Raw genomic sequence first — 27,467 nt, 5'->3', positions numbered from 1 at the left:
CCTCGCGAATGCGGTCAGTTGTGTCTTATTTTTTTTAGGTACTGTTACTGCATATAACCAGATTTCGTCTTGTTTATATCAACGTATGGTATGTACTGTACTGTCATTCTAAACCCTGGCACGCGCCCAGGTCGAGCTGAGCTGATCGGTGTGGTTGACCCTAACCATTTGGTCTCGCTTTCTGTGCGGTTTCGCGGTGATCGATAAAACGGAGCGAAACGCTGTGGCGCAACGCGCAATAAATATATATTCAGGCAAGGAAATGGTTAGTCTCCTTCTCTAGAGCTGCGTATGCCTGTACCTGTAAAGCGCGAGAGCGAGATGAATGTTGCTCGTCACAAGTTCGACCGCGTACCGTCACCGGTGCCACAGAAAAACGTCGCACTGTCGTTTCTCCGTAGGGGTGGCCAACGCAACTTCATTGTTTGGAAACGAACACTAACTAAATATGGGCACGAAATGTGTCTGTACCGAACAGCACGTATGGCATCAATCTCTTACGGCGATGAAAACATGCGCTTGTATTTCCATGTGCGTCCACCAAACATGCTTATTTGGGTCGTAATCTGGAACCGAAACCAATTTTCCTTCGATGTCTGGCTACCGTTTTTGATAAACATCTGAGATATTATAAACAAAACGGAACATTCTATTTATTACTGTGATATTATATTACAATATTATTTTGTTCACTTTGTGGAATTTAGTGAATTTAATATCACGAAAAGTTGAAACACACATCAACGTGATTTGGCAACCATGGTAACGCTCCGAATCTTTCTGAACTTTTCCGAATGTTAGTTGCTGTTCAAGTTTTGGTCTGTTGAAAATATCATCGCGCTAGCGTGGTAAGGACGGATTTACTGCCGTTTTCTCTCTTGTCATAAGATATATGTGACCTAAAGTGCTGCCGTCCCATCAAGTCGGCGTTGAATTGCCGATCAAAAGAGCGTAATCCTTGCATCAAGGGATCCCACGTGTCTGTATTCCGCTGACAAGTTGAGAATGGCAGGACGTCTCTCTCAAACGCCCAGCCTCCAGCACGCGCTCGTGAGGTTCTGCCGTGCTTTGGCTGCGCGTGCACGCTCTGCTAGACGCCGGAGCTTTTTCGAGGGTAGGAAGCTTATGCTGGATCTGGGACTACTGAAGCTCCTCCCTGCCCTCCTCACTCTTTCAGTGACTGTTGTATTCGCATTGGTATTATTTATTTCGGTTCGGGAGAGCCGCTGCACCGCATAAAGACAGATAGCCCATACCGTGAACGCCTGCGGCGCCGCATCTGCTGACGATAGATGCAATGCCATCGTGTACATATGGCGATGAAATATCGTTCATTCGTATTAACGTGTGTTCTTTTGCGTTTTATTTTCACCGGAGTGTAGCGGCCTTCTCGGGGGAACCATGGTGGTCTTCGCGTGCAATGCCTGCGGCGACGCTCTGAAAAAGAACCAAGTGGAGAAGCATTACTTCACGAAGTGTCGGAGCTGCGAAGTCCTTACCTGTCTTGACTGCAATAAGGAGTTTTGGTAAGTTTTGGGGGTTGCCCACAAACGATACATTCTGAGATCCACTTGACCGTCAAGTGCTTCTCCCGTAAAAATTTAAATTTTCTGTTTCTCAACAGAATAATAACAATGATGTGAAATACTTTTTTAAAATTAGTGTGCATCAACACAGCACTTGGGGTTGGTAATAACGTGATCTCATGAGGGCACGCTGGTGGAGCTGCCGGTTTTAGCCTTCCCAGTGTTGCCTCGTTTGGCCTCGGCGCTGATGATCAATTGACGTTGGCGCACTCTGGAACCCTGCCCGGTGCATATAGCAAGTTTGTTTCACACGCACTGGCGCCGTGCGAGTTCTCTCCAGGAACGTATCACACCCGCAGAGTGCCGCGCGGAGAACCGGTCTCGAATGAACTTTCCGAGTACAAACCAATGCTGTCGCCATCTATGTTGTAGCAAGATTACCCACCTCGAACCAAAAATAGCACACTGCGTTTCAACGTGATGGGTGGGAATGTGAAACGGTGCGGTCGCTGTAAGGTTTATATTTGTGATAACTTAAACTCGATTTTCATAGAGAGATTTACTAATGGCGTATGCTTCCACGGGGAAGGAGGGGAACACCGAAAGAATAAGACAGGTGAAACGAGGGATGATGTACACTTTCTTTGAACTAGCTGCGGTACAAGAGAGCCACAACAATATTTTCCGGAATTGCGCACCCCATGTAATGCGATTCCAAAGAAGATTGCTGTGGCTTTATTGTACTGTTGCTAGTCGAAAATGTATGTCGTCCCTCGTCCCACCTGCGCCTTGGCATAATATCCCAAGGGATGCCCCACCCCCGAAAGATAACCCACCCCTATTTTTGGCCCGATTTACTTTTTTTTTTTCTTCGAAAACATTGAAAGATATTTTATTTCTAGTGACTGCAGGTCCTTGCCCAATCTTGACCTCAGCAAAAATAGTGCTACTTAGCACCAATGGGAGATAATCTGACGTTGCTTACTAGGAAACACAGTCGTCTTTGTTTAATTCTTTGGTACCTGCAATCGCAACTTTCGCAGGTTACAAAGTCTAAAACTAGCATTTTTCAACTTGATCGAATGTTGGCCCACTTTTTATTTTCACCCGATTTGCTTTCGATTTTAGGTGGGCCATCTCTCGGGATATTACGGTATTGTCTCGGTATTCCTCAACTCGACCAACATGTCTACATTATGTTTCCGCCACGAGTTGACAACAAAACAACAGTGATAAATAATGAAAAGAGAGCAATCTTTCAATTCTTATAACTACACTGGAGATAACGCCGTTGATACTATTTGCCCAGAAGCTTGATCAGTTTTTTTAAACGTGAACCACTGAAAGGATACGCTTTCAAACTACTCCGTTGGAATCTCCAGCAATACGTTTCGCGGCACCTTCAATTTCGATCCATGGCCGCATATAGCTGTGTCAGGTTTCACTCCTAACGAGAGCAGTGAGATCGAGAGCTTTCTCGAATAAAGGAATGAGGGTACAAAGTAACTGGGGTAGGTGAATGTTAAACACGGTAATTTTACCCAAGCCTTGGTTAAAATCACCGTGTTTAGCTTTCTCGCTGCTAATTGGACGTATCACATGTTTTGGTGGACAAGCTTTTTCGACAAATGCCCACTCGTAAGTCCACAATCAACCATATTTCGGCAATAACTTTTCGCTCATACACCTATGAGCAAATTCCCGTGGCTGCTGATGTGTTTGTCCCGAGCCTTATTACTCGTCTGTATATTTCAGCAACTGTACAATAACAAAATTACAAAAAAAAAAAAAAAAAACTTGCGAAAGTATGATTGCTTCCTTGTGATATAGCAGAAAGTCGCAATTCAAGCCCGCATTCTGCCCGTCTCTCCTACGACACAATTTCTAGCGGAAAATCTACTTTATTTTTGGCTCTGCTTCGTGTGAATGGCAGATTGTACCAGATCAGTAGCAGACGATTCCCCGTTGTCTCCACTTTGCCTGCCTTGCCTGAGTGATCCATGACAGGATTGCATTCTGGCGCACGCTCGATTCTCTCGGTGCAGCGAGTGCATGCACGTGTGGAGTGCCGATGCTGAAATTAAGTCTGAGAGTGCAGCCATTCGTGGAGTGCCGACTGAAATGAACTCTCTATTAATTACAAAGATGTGAGTGGAACATGCAAGGCAATACATTGTACAACCGCTTTCTTTTGTTCAATATATCCCTCTTTCGTTTTTGTGATAATAATAATAATATTTTTTTTAATTTCCAAAAGCTGGTAGAAACAGCTTTACTAGCCCCAAGCCTCAATACACAGTGTGTCCACAAATCCGGATGAAACCTAAGTTTAAAAGAACCGCATAGATCGACTTAGTAACGTATTGTGCGTGGATTTACCATAAAGGTGCCTGAAAATGGTGGAAGCTTCGCATGAAAATTTTAAAGTACAAACTTACTTAAGTGAAAATGAAAAAAAAAAAAAGACTGATTTTCGCTACCTACAGTGCCCCTCTGCTATCCATGCACCCCCGACTGGCGCAACAACCAACAGATGGTAGCAGCGGCCCTGGTGCAAGGTTACCTCCTTTTCGCACCAGAAGCACATGACATGTAGCTGAAATTGCTTGACGAGCCATCAATTTCATTTGTTATGTATCCAGTTAATGTGTTTTATTGAGCATGTGCCGTTTTTGATTAAAAGACATGGGCTGCTTTTGGCGCAACCGGGCGGTAAGCTTGCGCCGGGGCCGTTGCCGCCATCTCTCGGTTGTTGCGCCAGTCAGGATACGTAAATTGCAGAAGGGCTCCGTAAGTAGGGAAAATCAGTTGTCATTTTTGCACTTTTTACTCGGGTAAGTTTGTTCTTTGAAATTTTCACGCAATGCTTCTACCACCTTCGGGCACCTCTGTGGTAAATCATAGCGCGGTACGTTAGCAAGCCGATTTATGCTGTCACTTTAAAGGCTTCATCCGGATTTGTGGGCATGCTCTTGTATAGCAGCAGCAAAGCACATGTTAAGGGCTAGACGTATAGCAATAGATCTAGCTCTACCCCCATTCTTTAACATAACCAATAGCCAATGAGCCTCCAGCATTTACCGGGCAGTGCCGCCACTCTAGAGAGCCTCGATTGAAGAGAGGGTCCATCTCAAACCATAGGGAATCTTTGCAATTAATTGGTGGACGCCTGTCTTGCCAATTGGTTGCAAGCATGCATGTGCTGCATTGTCGCGGGGCAAGGAGGAAAGCAGGCGGAGACGCTTACAGATGATCAATGCTTCCGTCACCCTCTTGCAGCTTTTATTGCAAACGCGGCATGTAAAGGCTTGTTCACACATGTGCAGCCGAGTACGACGGAGAGAGACAAGACCGGTTTTTAAGCTTCTTACGACGCCTTAGGACCAGCTTCGCAGCAGCGCACCCGGTCAAGAAAACACAAGAACATGCACAAATGCTATGCGGGGAAAAGGCTTTGTACTGCAGCGGGCGGCGGGGACGGTGGAGAAGCCTCAAAGATGGTGCCGAGCCTCTGATTGTACCCGTGGCCGCCGAGAGATGGCACTAATATTGAATAAGGTCTATTGTACCATGTACTGAAGCACCCGTGCCTCGTAACAAATTTTCAATGCTTTCATCCCCTTCGCACCTGGGAACACAGCAGCCCCTCTCTTGACTTTGTCGTCTGCTAGCATTGCTGTGTTACTCCTGCACCAAAAGAGTGCTGATGACACGGTATAGTAGTGGTTATAAGTTACAGGATTCTTATGCAGAATTTACAAAATGGTTAAATAAAACAGCTAAAAAAGCAAAAGAAAAACAATATCCCTAGGTAGATTTGAATACACAACTTCGTGGGCTGGAACAAAATACAAATTCGATGTGTCTAACCATTCGGCTGCACATGCAATGCAGTGGCACAAAATTTACAGTTGTATACAGCAGGTTCGCTCAAATAGTCTTCGGCTGGCGTTTTTCTTTTATTTTTCTTTGAACATGACTTCTCCGAGGTTTGACCTTACGTGCAGCTCCTAGTGCATACTAGTGAGGTTCACATCGCTCGTATTTTAAGCCTCTTTAACTTTTCTCTACACACAGAATCCCAAGTTTCTGTGTATAAAGCAAGGACATCTACTGCTCCAATAATGGCAAATGTTGCGGCACCGTGGTACCGCCCTTCTCATTAAACTTTAGTGCTGGAGGCCCATGGAGAAGATAAGTTAATAATAGCCAAGAAATGGACCTTACACAGCGGTACATAATGTGCTGGCATTAATATGCCCCCAAGAGGAAATTAAAAACCAGGGAAAACACAAACTAACAAGCATTTCTAAATCAAAATTGGACGATTTGATTAGAAATTATTATTTTTGGTAAGCTTCTTACCAACATTAATGGTTTTTAGATGTTGTCATCAGGGTAACGTATGGGTACACCAATTAATCGTTTGCTGCGAAACAAAGTTTTGATGGTGTAAAAAGAGTCTCGCCAGCACGTGTCGCGAGCCTGCGCTTAACCTCAACATGCACAGCTTTGGCTGCTCTTGAATGTTCCCTTATGCTAGGTGCTTGAGAAAAGAGAGAACAATGTTTTTCTCAAAGTGAAAATTAACTACGCATAGCTGAATGCTCAGAGTCCGCCCAAATGTAGCAATAGCGGGTGGTGCCAGATGCTAAAGTTTCAGAACTTATTGTCTGACTAAGTAGACTGAAGAAATTTTTGGGAATTTTCAACTTCGAAATGGGGCCTGTTTCTGCTAGCAGACACCATTCCTCTCCATGTATTCATGCATTTTGTTGGCCGCAGTGTTAGGTACAGTACACTTAAAAAGTACTTGAAGGAAAGTATGAAGTAAATGAGAGGTTATGTACTTCAAGTAAAGTAGCAGTAGCAAGTACACTGGGCGTAATGTACTTGCAGTAAAATGGTATAAATACAATCTACTTTCAGGGGTGGGGGGGGGTAGGGGCGGGGGGTTTGGTCCGGCCCATGGGGCCCGATTTCCCCCCGAAATCTTCCATTTTGCTGGGGCCTCCTCTCCCCCCTCCCCCTCATACAGCATTTTGTCATGGGTGGGCCTCCCCCGAAACAAAATCCTGGCTTACGTGCCTGGTTTGAAATGTTTTATTCCTGAGAAATTAAGCTTTCAGGGTCTAAGTAGAGTGGGCGTACAAAGGTTCTAAGTTAATTGGATGGTAATAGTAACTTCAGTGTGGGTTTTCATATTCGAGTGAAAGACTGATTTAGTGCTTCTCGTAATACAAGCCTACTTTGTTGCGACACAATGTGCGGTTGTGTTAGAACAACTCCTGCTACTGACGATGCATTCTATAAAATTTTACTTTTTTTTGCTCACTGGATTGTTTTTCTAGGGGAGATGACTACAAGGAGCACATCAAATGCATCACCGAACAAGAGAGATATGGGGGCAAGGGAGTCAAGTCCCCCGTATTTAAAGGTGAAGCAAAACAGGAAGAGTGGATTGAGGTAGGGCAGTGTGCAACACAGGAAGTTTTTGAACCCGCTTATTCCAAAATGTTTACCATCCATCTATGCATTTTCTGCTAAATATAGTGGGAAAATTGATCTCGCATGGACCTAAACACCCGTTCGGTTTCCCCGCTAGATTTAGCAGGAGAATTGATGTTGCCTGACCTGACGTCATTAGATCTATACAGCAATTCATTTTCCCAGCTTAGATTAGTGGCAAAATAGATGCCATATGATCTTCGTCACGGGACTGATAGACCTTTCATCTCCATAAATACATGACTGGCGGATAGAGGGGCTGGCGCACTTCCACCATTGAGTGGCTTCAATTTGTTTGGTTTCGGTTTCAGCCTGCTTGCGGCTGTGTTGGTGGTCTTTTCGCTTGATGTTTTGATCCAAAAGTGTCCATTGTTGGCACACAGTCTGTACAACAGTGGTACTCAACCTCTTTGAAAGCTATGAAGTGGTTTTGAGTCATAATTGCAGACTTTTTGACAAACACCTTAGGAATAGAATGCACCTGGTCATACTCGGCGTTAATTTCAACCGGGTCCAGCGGAAACACGACTAAACTGTTTCATCATCTAAGGCCAATCCCGCTGACCCCAGGTTACTGGAAAATATGGGAATGAAAAGAAAAAAAGAAATTGATAGATGCATAGCATTAGAAAGAAGAAAAAAAAAGATAGACGACTTCGAAAGAATAGGTCAACCGAAACAGCGTTATTGGTACAAAAAGAAGAAATACTTAAGAATTTCGAAGAAAAAACCTTAACGCTTGGGATATTTTTAGACTTCAGCAAAGCGTTTGACTGTATAAATCATTCCATTTTGTTAGATAAACTATATGCTTATGCCATTCGTGATCTTCCTCATGCTCTAATCAAATCTTATTTAGAATATCGTACCCAGTTTGTGCAAATTAACAATGAGAAATCAATTCCATTAACCATATCAGCTGGAGTGCCCCAAGGAAGTATTCTAGGACCACTTCTTTTTTTGTTGTATATTAATGATATTGTGAACATTGATTCAAACTGTAAATATATAATCTATGCGGATGACATGAGTATCTTTTTTTTTTTATATATCCGAAGAGGCTTTCATAAATAACGTTAACACATTTCTTTCAAAGTTAAAAGTATGGTCTCAGTCCAATTGCTTGACTATAAATACTTCGAAAACAAAAGCAATAATGTTTCACCCACGCGGCTCAAGTAACCGAGTTTACACTCCTCTTAATTTCGGGTCTTCATACATTGAATTTGTAAGTAGCATAAAAACTCTCGGAGTCATTTTTTCCGAAGTCAAGCTCTGGACAAATCACGTAAAACATATCTGCTCTAAATTAGGCAAAGCCGCAGGAATTATAAATAAGCATAGGCACGTTCTTCCATCCAGCGTAAAAAAGGTTTTGTACAATTCCTTATTTTATTCTCATTTATGTTACTGCACCCTTATCTGGGGTAACAAGTCTTTCTCAAACTTGCATATAATACACTTACTGTAAAAAAAAGTGCTAAGAATAGTAGGTAACGTTCCCTACATAATACGGATTCACTGTTCAAGTCATACAAGATTATTAATATTCACCAAATCTATAAGTATCGTTTAACGATGGCATATAAATATGCGGCATTAGTGTGCTCAAATGTAATTCTTCAACTGTCGGATTTAAAAGAAAAAAGTTATTATTATTCATCGAGAAATCACCAGCCCTGGCAGATTCCAAAATGTAGGACAAACTATGGAAAACAAAAAATAAGTTATGGCTTACCGTCTATTCTGAACAAATATTTTGTTAAAAACATAGATATTGCGCAATTGTCCAACAGCCAAATATTCATTTTGTTCATTTGATTTTCTCTTTTTTGACCACAGTATACTTTGTACTCCGTCGTAGCTGCTGAATGGGGGGCCCAGAGCCTCGTCAAGCTGCATTTGTGCAGCTTTTTCTTCGGCCTCCCATTCACCACTTGTATTTATGGTGAAAAATGAAGTTTGTATCGTATTGTATAAGAATGTGCTGAATCATGAAGAACACATGAAGTCGCAAGTTCACTATTCACTGTTTGGTTTTTGCAGACACCAACTTTTTGTGAACTTTAGAGACTGGAAAACTCCTCCATAATAATGCAGAGAATTTAAAAAAGAAGTGACAGTGTCTCTGACTGTGTTCTTTAAAGAAATTAAGCACTCGAGAAATATTTTGACAGTCCGTTCTAGGCCGGGTGGGAAATGTTTTGAACCATCAGCCCTACAAATGCACTTATTAACAGCATTTCACAATATTGGCATTAGTAAATAAACCAGCTGTTTTATGGACATTTGCTTACGACATACTCAGGATATGAGATAAGTGACAGGCCTATCAAGTGAAGTGTGATGTTTGCCTGGCATACAATTTGCCAAATGAAATGGAAGTAAGCCGTAGAACTCCCTAGGCCGGCAAGTTTGGCTGAAGCCGGGTGCTAGGCACCATTTCATTAACCTGTCTAGGCAACTTTTTATTCGTTGATGTAGACTTGCTTTTTACATTTCGGCGGCGCCAGCCCCACAAAGTGCTATTTGGCATAGACAGCGCTGCGCTCTGGTGACTTCCATGTTGACGGCTTCTTTTCAGCCTCACATATTGCGGGCCCTCTGCACCTTCAACCTGCATGTGATGGTTGTTTTTTTACCAGGGTATTACTGATCTTTGTGTTGTGATAATTGAAATAAATTAATTGAATCGTATGTCTTAAGAAATTTGTTGAAGCACTTAAATGACTGCATTTAGGAACCAAGCAGATGTACAGTTTCTTTAAATTCATAAATAAACAGATTAGGCAAATGTTTTTATTGCAAACATCATTAAAAACGTCTAGCACATATTGGTGTAATGCAATGAACAAACAAATCATTTTATGTTGGCGTTACCATTTTTACCAAAGCAATTTGATTTTTATTGAAGGCGAGGCAAGGGACCTTTAGGAAAAACACGTAGTTGCTCCTTTCGCTGACTATTCTTGTTACCTTTCTTAAGATCCTAAATGCACAATCGTGAATATACATTGTGATACTTATTCAGAATTTTCCGCTACTGTCAATGAGAAACTTTAGTTGTCATAAGTAATAGGGCAATTGGCCCTCATGCTGAGAGCCTTCTACATAATCAATGTGTCCAGGGCCAACGCTGATTCCCGTGCCTCCTCTAGCCCCCTCACACATATCTGGTACACTGACAGTGAAACTAGTCAAAACACGTTACAAAATTAACTGCAGAAGTTGTGCACATAATGATGGCATACATTAGCACAGGACAACACCTTAAGAAGTAAGGCGAGAGACGCGGTAAAATGGGATGAAAAACATGTGTACAACACCTTTGCCAAGGTGCAGAGAGGAGAGTGGAGCGACGAGCTGAAGCCACCTTATGGCGGCCGCGTCACGTGCCTCCAAGGTGGCAGCACTCTTGCAATGGAGGGTGAAAAGGTCTTTACGCCAATTCGGTTTCGCAGCCAAATTTGGCGGGGAAATTGATGTCACGTGACATAGGAGAAGTCAGTTTTCCCGCTAAATTTGGTGGGAAACTTGTTGCTGCGTGACTTCACACCGTCAGTTTCCCTGCTAAATTTAGCAGGGAAGTTTTTCGTCATAAGACTAAATTCCTTCAGTTTCCCTGCTAAGCATAGCGGAAAAATTAATGTCACATACCTATACACCACTTCAATTTCCCAGCTAGATGTAGGGGGAAAATCTGTGTTGCATGACCTATACACCACTTTAGTTTTAATAAAATTTAAATGATAACTCCTTAAATACTGCATTTCAGGCAAGTAAAGGGCGTTACCAATTTTTTTTGCTTGTTTGATAATATCATTAACTTCCTTGTCACTGAAGCAGGAGTTGAAATCTTTGTCTTACTGAAACAGCGTGACCCCTTTGACATTATTCCAGATGATTGCAGGCCTCATCACGAGGGAAGACATGTCGCCAAGAGTGAGGGACATCTTCAAGCGCATGCAGTCATTCAACAACATTCCACGGAAGGCCAAGCCTTTCAAGGTATCTGACGCCTCTGTGCACTGGGGATTGTATGCCATTAACTTTCTTGTATTCATTGCACATTGTTGTGGAGGTGAGAAGACATAATGGGTGAAACAGTAGTTTGCATGTTGACCTTAGGACCCCAAAAGTATGTAAGCAGTTTAGATCACACTGGTTGCAGTTTGAATAATGCTTGGAATAGTGTCCAATCAGCAAACTGTCCAAGATTAAATTTATTGTCCAATATTAAAATACAAAATCTGATATAAAAAAAAAGTTTTCCCTTTCCAGCACTCTAATGGCAAAGGCAGTGGTAACACAGAACGCGTTGTATGTTGCCCATGATAAGTGCGCGATCGCTTCGCTAACGTGTGCTTTGTGGGTGGCATCTTCTCCAATGGACGGACCTTTTCCACACGTGGACTGCACCTAGTGACCGACGCTCAAACTTACTTTCGGGGGAACCCATCATTACCTTGTTTAAAATAGCGTCCCTGAAAGAAAGCGCTGCCAAAGCATGTGCCCAAACAGTAGTGGAACTCAAATTTGGTTTCTTGCAGTCGCACACCGCTACTTTGACCCTGCTATTTCGCATCTCGTTTTCTCCAAATGCTCCCTCCATATGTACGGGTGCGTTCGCTGCCTCGTGACGTCATTTTAAACTCTCTGTTTCTGGTGCGGTTGGTTTAGCAATGGATTCACAATCGGAGGGACACCAGTTTGTAAATGAGGAACTTCTGCGCTGTGTCCGGCACTTTTCTACTCTGGTGAATTGTCATGTCACGCTCCGGTGTCGCAGGACTTTGCATTAGGGACACTGCTAGGAGTTGGCCCATAACACATTCTGTGTTAATACTGATATAGTGTTAATCTTGCATCGTTAGACAAATTCTTCTTTCGTTGAAGCTCATCACCAATGAGCTTCCATTGCAAATACATGGAAATTAGAGGCTTACCTGGCTCCCTATTATTTGATTGGTTTTTGGTTCATATTGAGTGCCTCAGTAGAAACAATGAGTTAGTTTTTCGTTAAAGACATTGGAAGAGATTTTGTTTTTATCTAAGCAAGTTAATAGTCTGTTTGCTCTTCAAAATGATACTTTGAGTTAATTTTGAGTATCTCAATTACCCCTGTGGAACTCAAATCAATTTGATTAGTTACTACACTAATCTTTCTGCACTGGTATGATAAGAATCCTTGTGTTAGCCACCATTTCTGTAGGTCTTAAATGTCTTATAAGGTATTGTTCAGTGCTTGATCAGTTCCAGAAACTGTCTAAGTGTTGGTTAGATATTCTTAAAGAAACACTAACACACCCTAAAAATTTTTTTTTTTTGCCAGGTGGCTTAATATGGTGTTAGGAGACTACCCAATCATTATTTTGCTGCAGAGTCACATATACTTTCAATAAAGCAAAAAAAACTCAACTGCTCAAAACTGAAAGACGAGCACGGAAGCTCATGGCTGGAAGTCGCGTGGCTACACCCGACCACATTTTTTTTTTTTTTCGCCACTTCTCCTGTGTCCAGCCAGCAGAGAGTCATGCATGCTTTTGGAGTTTTGGCCCCAGGTCACTGAGTGTAGGCTCTCAACGGCATTCTGCCTCATGCCATCACTGCAGCGCTCCAAGAGGGCCTGGTCGCCCAGCCTCTGAAAGATCGGCTCCAGTGCTGTGTGAATGAAGCCTGGTAGAGGGTCCTTGTGTGTTTGTGGGTCCTCGTAGCTGGCCAGTGCGCGGTTGTAGGAGCACCAGGGCCGGTTCGCTCATCTTGCGGCCGTGATCGTCTGCTATTCTAACTAAAATTCAACAAGTAATGTGTTAATATTACAAAAGATTACCACAACAAAATGTAAAGAGTATAAATATACTTTTTATCACATTCCATGCAAGTAAAAGTATGATCTCTTTTATTTCGGTTTTACTACTTTCTCAGACGTTTGACCTTGCTGCCTTGCCTGTAGGATTTCGCTCAATCAATGTATCCATAGCTTCTATACTCCGCGACAACTTTTCTTGGCAATGCAGTGGAAGGTACAGGACCGCGTCCCCTCTCCCATTTTGAGTGTGTGCGGGCTCTCCTCCTCTCCCCGGAAATGGGGGAGGAAGGGAGCCTGCGTACACTCAAAATGGGAGAGGGGACGCAGGCCTGTACCTTCCACTGTATTGCCAAGAAAAGTTGTCGCAAAGTATAGTCTTTTTTTTTTTTTTGCTTGTTTTTTTGATTTTCTTTAATTGCTACAACTGCAGTTTTTATTAGTCCTACATAGGCGTCTTTTGTTATTGAAAGGAATCGTAGCAAGAGCGTTATTTGAAAACAGATAAAATTGTAAATGCTGGGGAAAGGATGCTTGTTTCGGCTCCGTTTGTGTGAAAGCCATACTGATGCTGTTAGCTTGGTTTCCTTTTAATGAACATTATGAAATGATTGTATTAGCGCGTTAACTTGCGTTGATCTTTTGTTTTTTCTTCCCGGTGTTTCAATTGAACAGGTGGGACTAACAGTAAAAACCGTGTAAGGCGCAGTTGTGCAAGTGGATGATTTCCAAGAAAGGATCACAGTTAAAAAATAAAACACGCGCAAAATACAAAAAAAAAAAAAAAAAGTCCCTAGCGCGATTTGAACTTGTAACTTTCACGCCGCGACGACAAGTACCGGCGCTTTAACCTCTCGACGACAACAGAAGGTGCGAGGCGCGGCGCCGGCGGAGGTATATAAATATACTGCTACCGCTTTTATCTCGTATGGTTTTTTCTTTATTTCGGCTCCTATTTGCCCTCCCTGGCCGTAACTTTACCTGCCGCTCCTACAGTATAAAGGGGCAGTCAATTAGACTCCAGTTGAAAGTCCCTGCAATCAGTTTCTGCGAGCGAAATTAGGCTTTTGTGCTTGAAGCGATGCGGATCTCTCCGCCATTAGGCAGGGACGCTGGGTACTTCCTTGTCCCCATGGAGCTGGTCACGTGACGTAGAAATCCCTCCTGGCTGCAGCCGCGTCCGCGGCCGCAAGATGAGCAAATCGGCCCAGGAATCTCGTCACCTTCAGGACAGTGACTGTGGCCTGGGGCTTCGTCTGTCAATGTCGTGTGCAACGAAGTTGCCTGCACCTTCTTTTTCATCCCTGGGACGTCGTGCCTGTGTGTCCTCAATGCGTATCCATAGTAGTAGTTTGTAATTTTTTAGAGCGCAGCTCTTAGGCACCCGTTTCCAGGTTTTGCGGCGTCGGCATAACCGGCCCACTAGATTTAGCAGGAAAATTGATGTCATGTGACCGCAACATCAATTCAGTTCTTCACTATATTTTGTGAGGAATTGAATTGGTGTTAAGGTCACGTGACACCAATTTTTCCACTAAATCTAGCGGAGAAACTGAATTTGTTCATAGGTGACGTGACACTAAGTCATGTAACATCATTTTCTCCGCTAAATTTAGCGGGCAAACTGGATTAGAGGAGGAGGTGAGGCATACCCTCCCCTCCTCCTCCTCAAGAGCTCCGCTCTAATTTCGCATTACAAAGATTTATAAACGTCTTTTTAAATTTTGGCCTGGTTCAGCTTCTTCCTCCAAGAGACTCCCTTTGTACCTTCTTCTTCTCTACCAGGGTGCGATGAGCTGCCCCCATTCGCTTGTGCACATGGTTCAAGGCAGCCATAAATGCCCTCCTGCATCAAAGGGTGGAAAGTGCGGCTGTCTCCGTTAATAAGAATGGTCGGGTAACGTGGTCCATTCTTCTCTAGAGACCTCTTGAACAGGATAGGGGCTGTCTTGGCTTCCATTCGTCCAGCGTTGCAGTCAATGTTCTTGAGGTACTTGGGGTTCATAACCCAGTCACCATGGCCGTTGTCACCTGGTTGAGGTGCCCTCTGCCAGCCACAGCAGTACCTGGAGAAAACAACGTGGCTAGAGTAGAACTCAAGAATGTATTCCATTGCAATGTTCGAGCTGTACCCACGAGTTTTCCGCATCCCATCAAAAAGGATGTCCACTTTTCCAATGGGGTTGTTGAAGTTCTGGTCAGGACTTTCATCACTTGCACACTTGCTGTTTTTGCGACTTTTGCTGCTACCTGGCAGACTTGCACCATGGTGTCCATGTGTTTTCCAAAGGTCTTGTGGTGAAGTCCCCGGTGGGAGAGGTTCAGGGTGGCACAGAAGATAGTGAGGGCAGTCACTTCCTTTCCTATGCTGAGGATCCCCTTCATTGCTCTCAAGTTGATGCCAAAGGGCATGATCTTGGCTGCTCCGGCGACTCATGGCGGCAAAAAGTGGCGTTTGGTGAATTCGCAGATTGAGCACTTGAGCACTAGCTTCACTGCTAGGCCGTACTGCCTCCCGTCGCACTTTGGAAGTTTGACAGTGAACATCCCATACCTGCCGCATGATGTGGACGCGAAGCACTTCTGCAGCACTTTCATGATCACTAACATAATCTGTGCCACGATCGTCATCTTCACTTGCCAAGCTGGCGTTGAGGAGCTCGAACTTCGGCGAAGTCACCGACTTCTTTGCCAATGAAGATTTTGTTTCTTCTGCAGATTCTTTGCGTTTATCAATCTGATCGGCGCTCGAGCTTGGTTCGACCTCATCCACTAGCGGTGAAGTGCCAATGCGGTGTCACTGAAGTTGTTGGTGCAGTCGCGTTCACAAGTGGTAAAATGACTTGTGGTGCTACCGAAGTTGACACTCATTTTCAACGACGTGGTACTGTTCTTATTTCAAGCACGTCTACATTTACTGTGCACTTTTCGCATGTTCACTTTCAAACTGGCCATCGAAATCAGCAAAACGAAATAGAACAATGATGCGAAGTGGGTTAATGTAAACAAAAATTAAAAGCTGAAAAGAAAAGCGAGTCGGGGACAAAACATTTACACAAAAGATGAGGAGAAAACGAGGGACACGAAAAGCACTAGAAAGCACAAAGCAAATGATAGCAATAATTAAATAGGAACTGGAGAAGAGCAAAGGCAGCATGCATTTTGGACGGCGTAGCGAAAGAAAACTGACGACTGAGTGCATGCGAGAGAAGTGCTGTTAATTTATATTGGGTGAAGTCGTCAAGTCGTGGCCTAAAAGTTGCCAGTGATGATGATGCTAAGTGATGATTGTAATTTTTTTTTAATTTTTTATTTTTTGATTGGATAAGACACATGAAGGTTTTTTTTATTTGACACAATATTTTAAATTACTTTCTGTGGTGACAAGTCAAGTAAACAGTCGGAGCCGGCCGTCCCATTCCCTAGGCGCTTGCCTACACCTTGAATGACTCGAGGCATTGGCGAGAAAAATTCTGGTCCAGTAGCAAAACAGTGGAAGACTGCATTGACGTCATACCCTTTTTGTAAACGTCTTCATCCTCAGTGGAACAAATTTGATGAAGAGTGGTGATGGTGAGCTGGGCTAGTTGGCAAGCATTAGACATGGTTAAAGTCAGCGAGCAACGTGAGGAAACTGTAGAAGAAAACGGGAGACAGGATAGACAGCGTCTATCCTGTCTCCTGTATTCTTCTACGATTTCCCTCACATTGCTCGCTGACTTTAACCATGTAGAACAAATCTGCTTGATCCTTATCGAACAAAAGTAATCGCTTCAAAAAACTTTTTTTTTTTTTTTGTGACGGTCACGAAGGAATTTCTGAACACCTGCTAGATAATCCTGGAAAAAGAAAGTAGTTCTGAAGGACTTCAGGGTTTGAGAATATCGTCGTCTTTGCGTCAACCAACGCTGCCTTGCGTCACCCTCACCCTCGACAGGATGAAGAAAAATGACTGACATCCAGAGCTGTCCCCTGGAAGCCGCCGGATAGCTATCCTACTCACTTGTTTTCCCTTTTTAATTTTTTTTAATACAGGAATTGCACGTTTATGGGCTTTAGCGAGTACCCGTCTATGGTAGCTCTAGTAACTACAATTTAACTAACTATAAAAAACAAAACAAAAAAATAGTCCACCCAAAAGTTGCCAAGACTTCAAAAAGATAGCATTGTCGTTGGACAGCTGAAAGCACGCTAAATTTACTGACTTTTTCACTAAGCTAACAGCACTGTGCAAGAGAGCAGGCCAGTGAAACCAGGAGAGGAGGTGTACGCCACGGCCGATCGGAGAGCAGCGCTTCTGGGGGGGCGCGCGCTTTTAACAGTCAACGTTTCTCAAGCTCTGCTCACCTCTTTCAGAAAAGCATAGATGACGTCGCCGCCTTGATTTGGACGCCACTTCGGGGCGCGCCGAAGCAAAGCGTGGGAAACCAGCTTTCAAACAAGACCGAGACGGTGCCGGTCGGGTCCGTGATCGTGTTCTTCAATGCTTACAGATTGTCGTTATTTAAATATTATAGACCGAATCGAGCATTCACATTTTGGGAGAGTATACTCTGTGCCATGAGGGCTTCAAAATTGTGATTTCTGAAAAATTACATTTTTAGCCATTTTTTTACTTTAAAAAAGACTCACGTCGCCCCTTAAACAAGCATCTAAAATGATGTGGCAATATATTGCCTCTGCCTCGTGTTTGAAACACCTTTGTTGTAAGATATCAAGCATGTCATTTATGCTCAAGAAAGCACTTGTCATCTCCTAGGGTTAAATATTATATTTCCCAATCATTTGCACCTTTGGACCAACCAAACATCCACACCGAATTCTGTCCCAGTTAGCTTAAGAGTTTGGGTGGCTGCTTGGTCGATATTTTGCACCTCCAGGATTTGCGGCGTGGCAAAGAAGCTGGAGAAATTCTGTCCCTGGTAATTATGGTAGTTTGCATGCTTCAAAAAGGTACCACGGTCCTTTGTGGTGCTTAAACTATGCCTCAGCAGAGAGCCTGGTACTGTGCACAGATTTTTACTGGTGCCTTGCACACATAAGGTGAAATATTGTGCAGTGCATGAATAAAAAAAGTGAAAGCTGTTTACAACTCCCTGTAATGCCGAATTGGAGCGCAGCTCTTGAGGAGGAGGAGGGAAGGGTACTGAGGGGAGGGTAGACCCCTCCTCCTCCCCTCATTCTTGAATATGCTCTGGGGGGTCACGTGACCTCGGGGGGGGGGGGGGGGGGGGGGGTCACGTGACCTTTGGAAAGGGGGGGGGGGGGTCACGTGACCCTGGGGTGACCTTTGTGAGTCACGTGACCTTGGGGTGACCTTGGGGGGGTCACGTGACCTCGCAGTTACGTTGACGCCGCTCAAGCCGGAAACGGGCGCCCTTAGGCGCCCGTTTCTGTCTAAAAAACATCTGTCCATTTTTGTTAGTGCCACTTTCATGTAGCAACTATTATGTCACGGGCAGCACTTGTACTCTTCCCGAACACATCGCCATTGTTACAGGCGGGTTGAGGACACAGAAGTAAAACCTTCTCAGACTTTTTCTTTAATCTCTTCAGAATTTCCTCAAGTCCAGCATGTCTGTATCAAGTGAAGCACTGGCAGAAGAAGTCTGGCAGACAATTCAGAAGGCACAGCAGCCAAAGCAGGAGCAGCCGCCCAAGCGACCACGTGACGACAGTCAGGAAACCGTGTCAAACAGTGCCAAACAGAACGCCGACAACGGAAGCCCAGCTAAGAAGTCAAAGCCACAAGACGAAGAGAATGGTCCCGGTAAGTGTGCTCGTCCATTCCGTCACTCTAGAGTATGGAAGCTAAGCTTGAGCTCTACACAGAGCCAGAAAGATTGTGGAGAAGTCACTGCAATTTTTTGAAATTCATAACTTGGTGGCAGGATGTTTGGTTTTAACCGATGACTTTTCTTCCGATAACAAAGACACAGAACTCAATAAAATAGAAAGACGCTGAGCTACAGTCGGATTATGACACTGGGGGGTGACTGTGTTGTCCTCAAAACAAATGGCTTTACTTGGAAAACATGTGCAAAAGGAAAGTGTTCAGCACCTTCTGGTCCACAATGATAAACTGAATACCGGAATCGACCACTTCATTTTCGCGGGTGACATTCAGACGATCAAACTTCCGTTCTGTCGCGGACTTTTCTGCTGAATCTTGCTTGCACTTGTCCTCCTGCGCCGTGCATTCTGCGTTTTCGTCCGGCGAATAGAAATGCATGTCAACTCGTGGCATACCACCGCCGATGGTGGTGTCCACTTCAGTGTCCGGCTCAGGAGCTGGCGAAAACGACGCAGCCGCTGGTAGCAAAACTTCTTGGGAGTCCGCCGCGGGCAACGCTGACTAGCAATGCAAGCGAGCTTTTGTTCCACGCACGTCGTTTCCGCTTTTTGTACGCACCCTGCGTAGACCCCTTCAAACAAAGGTCGCTAAGAATCGCAAACAATTACGATGGCTCCAAAGAGATGTGAAGCTAAGCCAAGCAGGCGAACTCCCCTTCGCCGTTCGTGGGGGCGAAGGAGGGAGATAAGGCCACTAAGTATTGGAGAGGAGGCGCTTGTTCCGGCCAATAGCAGCAGTCCTCTCCGTGACCCGCGCTCGGTAACCAGTGTGGTATCTTCCCCGGGAAAGACTGCGATATCTCTGCTTCCCTAGGCCGACGCCATTTTAGATGGTGCCGAAACGTAGACAAAGAAAACAGCTTTCCAACGAGTCCTAGGTGGTAGCGAACCGTCGTGCAATGGTGGAATGCGAAGCGCGCGAGTTTTGACGTCAGTTTTCTCTTTCGGGATGTCTCTTGGCTCTTGGTGCGTTTCTCTTGCCAAAATTAATTTCATTTTTTATATTTTGAGTTGGAATTACGCCGTGAGATTTTGCACAGAGGTGTTTAGATGTATAAAACTACCTATTCATCTCAGGGCAGTAGAAAAACATGTGGACTCTTTTTTCTTGCAGACTACATTGTGTGGACCAATGAAAGCCCTACAATAAGCGCATATTCCGAATGATTTTATCACAACTCGGTTTGAAGAGTCTGATAAGTACACATTCAGATAAGACTTCTCTTTTTCTCTGGGGCGAAGCCATCGCTTACAATTCGCCGACAGGCACCCTTCGTCGACCACTTCAATGGGAAGAAAATTCTTCCCAAAAGGGGCATGTCTCTATCTTTGAACCTGTTTTAGGGGCGAAGCTCCTTAGGGGCTAGCCATGTCCGTATGTCCGTCCGCCGTCGGGTTCACGTGCTCCTGCTCCTGCTCGTGAGCTCATGTGCTCCCGTGCTCGTGTAGGGCAAAAAAAAAAAAACAAAAAAACAACCGCATCTCCACGTGGTGAATGATGTTGATTGGGGCGAAGCTCTGGTGGTGCTCTGGGCAAAGCTCTGGTGGGCTCTGGGCGCGAAAAAATTCTAAATAAAACACAAGGATATAGGTCCTAATGAGCCACAGATTCGACAGCAAACATCTGCATACAAAAGGCAAAGAAAATTTTCTTAAATTCTAACATTTTGTTTTTGAGCAAACAAAATGATTCAAAAGCAGGCACCAGTTACGCTGTTCCAAACCTCATAAACAGGCTCAGAGTTGAGGCATAGTGAAAATATGCCTCTAGTATTAGGGCCATTTGCAAAGTATAACTTGTTTACATTAGGAAACATCCGCTAATTTGTATGTATTGTGCTGGAGAATAATTTACGAAAGAGAGATGTTTCTAAAAAAAAAAAAGATTAGAAGGTCGTAGTTGGTTTTGATCATGTGTCTCTGGACATGTTGTGGATCACAGCTGCAGACTCTGACAGCAAGCGGTTCAAGTGGAAGAAGACCTTGAAGACAGTGTTGCGAGACGCAGAGGATCAGCAGCTCTCCCCGAAGAAGCTAAGGAAGAAGGTATGTTTTTTAAAAGGCAACTCTGCCAATCTTTTTTTATAGTCTTCGATTTGACTGGATATTGGCAGACTGCATCAATAACCCTCTCTGAACTGCTAGCCAAAATATTTTTTTTTAATAAAAATTTTTTGTGACGTTATCAATTTTCAATTTACGCTGGCCGCACAAGTTTTAAGAGGAGGCGACTTTCTACTGGCAGCAATGAGAGGTTCCTGCTTTTCCCTATTTGTGTCACCAGAGGGCAAAGGGGAGGACAAGCAACTCGGTAAGCCACTTTGCGGCTTTCTGGGTCGCTTTGCTCTCTTGTCGCTCAGGTTGAAATTTCCTCTGAAAGTGCTGTGAAGGTTGAAAGCACCTCTGCAATGCCTAGAGATCTGTGCTCGGCGATAGGTGGCACTAACAGTGCCAGAAATATCTTTTTTACCCATGATTTCATAGAAAAAATGTGCTCTCCCCGGCAGAAGTGGGGGCGAGTCGCATCAAGGTGTTATAGTGCGAGCTTTGTGCCGAGAGAACCAGTGTCACATGAAACATTTTTGCCTGTGCTCAGAATACTGTACAGACGAGTGCTGAGAGTTGAGTATCCCGCAGTTGGAACAGCCTCAAAAGTGGCAATTGCTGACTTCAGCCAGCTCTGTACCACCACGACCTCCATCCAAAAAAGAAGCGCTAATAAAATTGGGAAAAATAGGGCACATCTAGCCCTAGTCAACATTTGGCGCAAGTCACGTCTGTTGTTCACAACGGCCTCAGATAATTGTTTTATAACAATTAGGTTCATCGAGGGTGGGCGGGCGATTGGGGGGTGGAGGGAGTTTTAGGACTTTTTGTTTTATACTGGGGTACTCGTGTCCATAATAATAAGACGAAAATGCCCACATTGAGCCAATTCGTGCTTCCCAAAAAGCTGTTCATATTCCGGACAGAGGGTTTTTATATTAACGGGGCGAAATTGCATGGGAAAAGATAGGTTGCATGGGAAAATTGCATGGTGGAAGAGACATGGCTGTATTTGGTATGCTAGTTTGAATGGCAAGCGCCCTGCAAAAGAAAGTGAGAGCGCCTCAAGCTGGCCACGTCTTGACCGGCGGTTTTTCGGCAGAGAGAAAGCTAATTTTGAACCACAAATAGTTTTCTGGATGGTTCGGCTATCATGGTTCATGTTCAATAAATACCTTGTCAATTTCCGAAGAAGATGTGGGTCGGAGGCACTTTCTTTTTAATATTTGCTCTAAACTAATGAAACTTTATCTACTTGTAAAGTTTTGTCTTCTCTTTCTAAAACAACCATTAGTTTTAATGTAGCTTCTATAGTTTTATGTTCAGAGGCAGAAACAACTACATGAAAAGAGTTTTTTGTGTGCAGATTTAAGCACACTATTCCTTTGTATGATGCCTTCTTTTTAGAAGCCCTTTAGTATTTAAAGTACAGTATAGACCACTTACAATGTAATCGCTTGTAGTGCAGGACCGGGTATAACGCGGCTTTTTTAAACCATCGGTTCGCCTCCCATAGAACTTCATGTAATTACATACCGACTAAAATGCAGGCGCGCGAAAGGAAATACCGGTTATAATGCGGTTTTTGGAACAGCCCGGCGACCGCGCCGACTGACCGACGCAGAGAGCACGCTTCCCTGTGTGACACTAGATAACGGCGCGAGCCGCAAGTTGCACTCGCGGGGCAAGGAGGTTGCTCGAGGAAGCGGGGAGAAGCGAAGAGAGAGGCTTCAGTTGCCATAGCGACGGAGGGACACACACACGTGTCGTTCACGTGCGTGCGTCCCTCCGCTGCCTTGGAAACAACTGCAACGACAGACCAATCGCAGGTTGAGGAGAAGTGCTCGTGCTCGTTGCATGCCGGTCGCGGGCCGGCTGCTTCTATCCGCAAACATAGCGTCGGTTTTGATCGTCGACGTAGACGGCGTGGTAGAAGCTCATCGTTCCGCGTAAAAGCGCTATCCTTGACTGTGAATTTTCGTTGTGTGTCGATATGATAACCCAGCACATACTAGAAGGGAAGATCCACCTACTCGTGCGGCGATGTCGTGGCGGCACTCTCAAGACGGCAGAAACGCCCGTGTCGTCGTGTTTGTTTACTTTGACTACAGTGGTGCTCTCTAAGCATATGTGTTTTCGAACATCGCCCGGATTTCTTATTTGGAGCATTTCATGCCTGTGCTCAAGTTGAAGGTATTACTGGTGCGTACCATATAAAGCAGTGGTCGGCAACCTTTTGGCGCAGCGGGCCATGTCGCCGTGAAGCTAAGGTGGAACGGGCCGGACGGCAAGCACCGGGAAAGGGGGGGGGGGCGTTAAAATTAAAAAAAGAACACTTGCACGAACTCACACTGACGTACATAAATCGAAAATGAACAGTTTCTTCATTTCACGACACACGACATGAGATACAACATTTCCACAAAAACCTAGAGACTCCTCTCAGTGAGACTTGTGGTGTTGAACTGCACTTGCCAAACTACGGACATCCACATTCAAGCTACTAACTGCGAGTCGCAAAACATTTTGGAGGTTCTCGTCAGATATTCGTGAAGGCAGGCAACGGGCAGCGAATTAGACTTTTTTTTTTTGCTTCTTTTTTAGCTGACCGCATTGGGGGAGGGGGGGGGGGGGGGGCACGCGGGGCTAGGGTCCGCATGATAATGCCTCGCGGGCCGGATCCGGCCCACGGGCCGCTGGTTGCCGTCCACTGGTATAGAGGATACGAATTTTCACGCGTTGTCATCGCCAGAGAAAAGTGATTAGGGTTAGCAATCCTGAACGCTCGCAACGTCCGTCCGCAACCCGCGACGCCGTTAAGAGGCTGCGCCAGGCAAAAGTCGCTCATTTCTTTCAAAATGTGTGACACACTTGAGAGAGAAGTGTACTAGTCTGATGAAATAAAGACTCTTCAATCTAAGCTTTATTTTTCATCTAACATAAAATAAATTCTTTTACAAAGGTAAGTTGTCTGATGGCATGCATTATGGCGTGAAAAATTAATGTTTTGGTTATAGCGCGGTACCGCTTATAGTGCGGATTTTCACGACTCCCGTGACATACGTTATATGCGGTCTACACTGTATACAAATATATAATTATGTTATTGCAATTCCAAATAGATACCTGTACTTTATGTTATCTTTGTAGTTAATCCATATCGGAAGATCGAAAGGGCTTACACTCAAATTGGTAAAAGGAATGTTTAATTAGTATGGTTGGGGTGGCCACACAGGCTTGGGTTCCGTTTGCTGTCGCCACACAGGCTTACGAGTTCCACACATTCGCATAAACCGTGCCCCGGCCGCTTGAGATATTGTTGTGTTTCTTCTTCTAACGGGTTGCTTGTTCTTTAAAAAAAAGTCTACATTCGGCCGTCCTGGAGCCTTAAGGCCCATTCACACACTTCCAACCTCTTAATATCTGACGATGAAAGCAGAGCCATATCTAGATGGAACAGCGCGGAACATAGGACAGAAAGAACAGGACAACACGAGCGCTGTTCCATCTGTTCCATCTAGTCATGAACCAACTAGCCCATCAAAGCACACTGCCCAGAGCCATATATTAGGAGAGTTTGGCCGATGGGTGGAGCAAAGGCCGCCGCCAGCGCCGAATACTCCCCCCACGGTTAGAGTGTAAACTAAAGGTGCGACACAGCATCGACCAATCAGCACACCGCGACGTCGCAATATTGGAAACAACATTTAAAGTGTGAAATAGCGTTCAATCTCGGCTTCTCGGTGACAGCTTGCTCTGGGCCGGCTTGCTAGAACAGCATCCCAGCTGAGACTGGCTGAAAGAAAACCGTGCAAAGTGTGGGGCGCGCGAGCGTCTTGAGACACGGAGTCCCGCTCGGCTCGTGCGCTGGCTTTGGCAGTGCTCTCTTTCCTCGTCTCAGCTAAGACGCTGTTTCTAGCAAGTCAGCCCTGGTTTGGAGCGTACTTTCGTTTATTCTACCCTTGGATATGGGCGTGACGAAAACCTCATATGCGCCAAGTTTTCAGTCGCGTTTTTAGAGCTCAGGATCACCGCTAGGGGCTATATCGTGGCCTGTGGTTGGCCCTGAGATGCTTGCCCATTCAAAGCAATGTATGGCCAAACTCTCCCAATACACGGCTCTGGACGAGCGGACACACTGGCGCCATCTACTGGGTAGCAGTGTAAACTTGATGGCATATTTTCTGTTTCTCTCGTGCATTATCCTTTCTTTCTTGGCTCAAAAAACTTTTGTCAACGTTATAAACAAGCCAGAAAGAAAGCAGTGCTTTTCCGTGTGTCGTCTTGTGCACTTCTTTTTGGACTTTAGTCATCTCTAAATGCAGCGCTTGGGTAACCTACTTGAGGAAGGCGCACACTCATTCCTTGATGCATCCAAAGTTTGTTTAATGTGAACTCCGGATATAGCATCTACAGCGCTTAGTAAAACAATGCTCCAAGATCTGCATTATAAAATTACTACTAAAGGTGTGGTTTTCAGCAATGTGGCCTCTTTTTGTTCATTTGTCTTAAAACTATTATGTAACATGCACTAGTGATGCCACCCCATCTGCTGGGACTGCATAAAATAGCACTGTGATTTTATTTCGTCTGCTTCCGTTGCTCGCAAGTAAAGTATTCCCATGTCAGTGAAGTTCATACCAATTACATACTGTGGAAATGTCCTTGAATGTAATTGAATTACAGTTTTTAAGTGCTCATACTCTACTCAAGATGTTTTGCAGGGAAAGTAACTTGAGTATTAACCTAATTACTATATTAAGCTGTTAATTAGTAACTTATCCTTATACCTTTAGTAATTAGTAACACTGCTCTTCATGCCTGGTAGTATTAGAGTTTTAGAGACCAGGTGTTGAGCTCTGATATATACTGTAGAGCTGTTGCCTGGTACGTTTGCCAAATTGTTGGCATGCAATTTTTTCTTTGCGGAACAGGTGGTGAAAGCATCTTTGTTTTTTTCTATTGCAAAGAAATGTTATATAGAGTTCAAAATTTTTAGAACTGAAAATTTTGTTTGAGAGAGGTGTGTAAATTTACCACTATAGAGGCTATGCAAAACCAAGAATTAATTTCTTAAGATTTTAGATACACCAACACACGGGCGCTGATGTCGTGTCGCCACGGTGGCGCTACTATTGGCAGGGCGCATGCGCAGCCGCTGTACTTCACGCAAATCTGGTTCCTGCATTTGCGCAGTGCCCACACATCGTGTGGAAATTGTGCGTTTGCCCACACCTCATGAGGGCTTGTTTGTAAACTGTGCGTTGGCCTGTAGAATTACTTTCTTTCCCCATGTGCAGTCGTGAAGGAGTGTTTAATTACATTCCATTCTACTCAGAGTGAGCAAAAGAAAAAATACATGGATATGAGTTTTCTTTTGGAGAACTTTTTGTTGCCTTGTTCTGGATTTTCAATTTTATGGTACAGTCCTGTACTGTACCTGGTACAAATGAATGCGGTTAATTTCATCCTATACACCAGTTCAATGTTTATGGGAATCAAAGTCCACATGTGTTAGGTCACAGCCCAGCAGGCGCATATGGTTGTCGCTTTGGAAGGCAAGCAAAGTACATGCCAAATGCACAGATGCTGAAAATGGCAATGACCAGAAGCGCTTTTCTCAAATGGTCTATGGGCGTTTTGCTAAATTACCCAAGCACCAGGGAGCATATGCATGCTGCAAGTGTAGTTATATGTGCGAGAGTCTGGCATGGTAACTTTTCTAAAGCAAATCTAAAAGAAATGGCACATGTATTCAGATAAGACGAGCGTGTACAGCACCTGTGTCCACATTGTCCGTGGTGCTTGTGTAATTTGCCAAAAGATGTATTGTGAGTCTCTTTTACCTTTCTTTACCAGTGTAATCGCTTGCTTGTGAGGCAAGGAGAATGGATTTACTCCAGCGATTTCGCGGAACTAGCGAGCCACAGCTCGAGTGTACCGAGTTGCAAAAACATTTTTTTCGAAATCGCAATTGCTTTTGTGTTTTTCTCATAGTTCAGCCTGAAGTCAAGGTCAGACTTTGTGCAAATCAGGATTATTATTAACTTCAGATAGCATGATCACCCCCGTTGTCTCACTGTTAGACACTACAAGGCAGGTGCAAGCGTACCTGATTGTTGGCCGTACGCTTTGCTTCCTGCCGGTGACTCCACGTTTGGGTGGTGGGAAAAACTAGGAAGAACGAAGCTTCGGTTTCGGTAGTGAGCAAAAGATGACTTTTTTCATTTACTAGAGTGAATATGGGGATACAAGATAACGTTTTGGAATTGGGAAGCCACCAGCATTCAGATAATGCCAATAGATTAGATAGATAAAAAAAAAAAAAAATCTCAGACAGCCTGTGCTTCTGATCTCATCAGACAGCCTAATAATCTCTGCTTCTGAGCATGTAAAACTGATTGCTTTTACTTATGCAGGTGTTCGCCGAGTACCGCAGCCAAGGTGGACAACTTGTAGAAGAAGAAATGCAAGCGAAATTCTTCAAGGTTTTGGGCAACACCTCATACTTCGAGCAGATGGATGGCAAAGTACGCTTGGTGCATTCTTAGGGGAATATATATTAAAACTGACACTGACCACACTAGGTGTGCTTTCTGCAACTGCATGCGTCACATCGGTGGCATCCAGAAACAACATCCTCATTGCACTTTGCTCAGTTTATTGAGCCATCTGAACAGCAGCTATCGAATTTACAAAGGATGTTGCACAGTAGCCTCTGTGTACAG

General features: G+C 44.3%; 1 protein-coding gene across 2 annotated transcripts; it reads left to right on the top strand.

The window, feature by feature from the left end:
* The first annotated feature begins 772 nt into the window (after positions 1 to 772).
* LOC115318167 (cell growth-regulating nucleolar protein) lies at positions 773 to 27,322 on the top strand. Of its 2 annotated transcripts, none has more exons than XM_029977871.3 (7): positions 773 to 848; positions 1,383 to 1,526; positions 6,878 to 6,992; positions 10,935 to 11,042; positions 18,397 to 18,610; positions 20,636 to 20,739; positions 27,159 to 27,322. In XM_029977871.3, the coding sequence occupies exons 2-7, from the start codon at positions 1,402 to 1,404 to the stop codon at positions 27,288 to 27,290; spliced, it is 798 nt and encodes a 265-aa protein (XP_029833731.2). In that variant the 5' UTR covers positions 773 to 848; positions 1,383 to 1,401; the 3' UTR covers positions 27,291 to 27,322. The 2 variants fall into 2 exon arrangements, with proteins under 2 accessions (XP_029833731.2, XP_029833733.2); XM_029977873.3 differs by lacking the exon at positions 773 to 848 and adding an exon at positions 961 to 1,050.
* The last annotated feature ends 145 nt before the right edge of the window (positions 27,323 to 27,467 follow it).

This window comes from Ixodes scapularis, unplaced genomic scaffold, assembly GCF_016920785.2.
Source record: "Ixodes scapularis isolate PalLabHiFi unplaced genomic scaffold, ASM1692078v2 PGA_scaffold8__174_contigs__length_109621045, whole genome shotgun sequence".
Lineage (NCBI taxonomy): Eukaryota > Metazoa > Arthropoda > Arachnida > Ixodida > Ixodidae > Ixodes > Ixodes scapularis.
Note: the sequence above shows the minus strand (reverse complement) of the source record. Positions and strands in the feature narration are given on the sequence as shown.

What these genes read in the sequence shown, in the direction of transcription:
- LOC115318167 (XM_029977871.3), top strand. Translation starts at nt 1,402, where the DNA reads ATGGTGGTCTTCGCGTGCAATGCCTGCGGCGACGCTCTGAAAAAGAAC. An exon ending in AACAGGAAGAGTGGATTGAG is followed by an intron (nt 6,993 to 10,934) that starts GTAGGGCAGTGT and finishes ACATTATTCCAG; the next exon opens with ATGATTGCAGGCCTCATCAC. An exon ending in CGAAGAAGCTAAGGAAGAAG is followed by an intron (nt 20,740 to 27,158) that starts GTATGTTTTTTA and finishes TTACTTATGCAG; the next exon opens with GTGTTCGCCGAGTACCGCAG.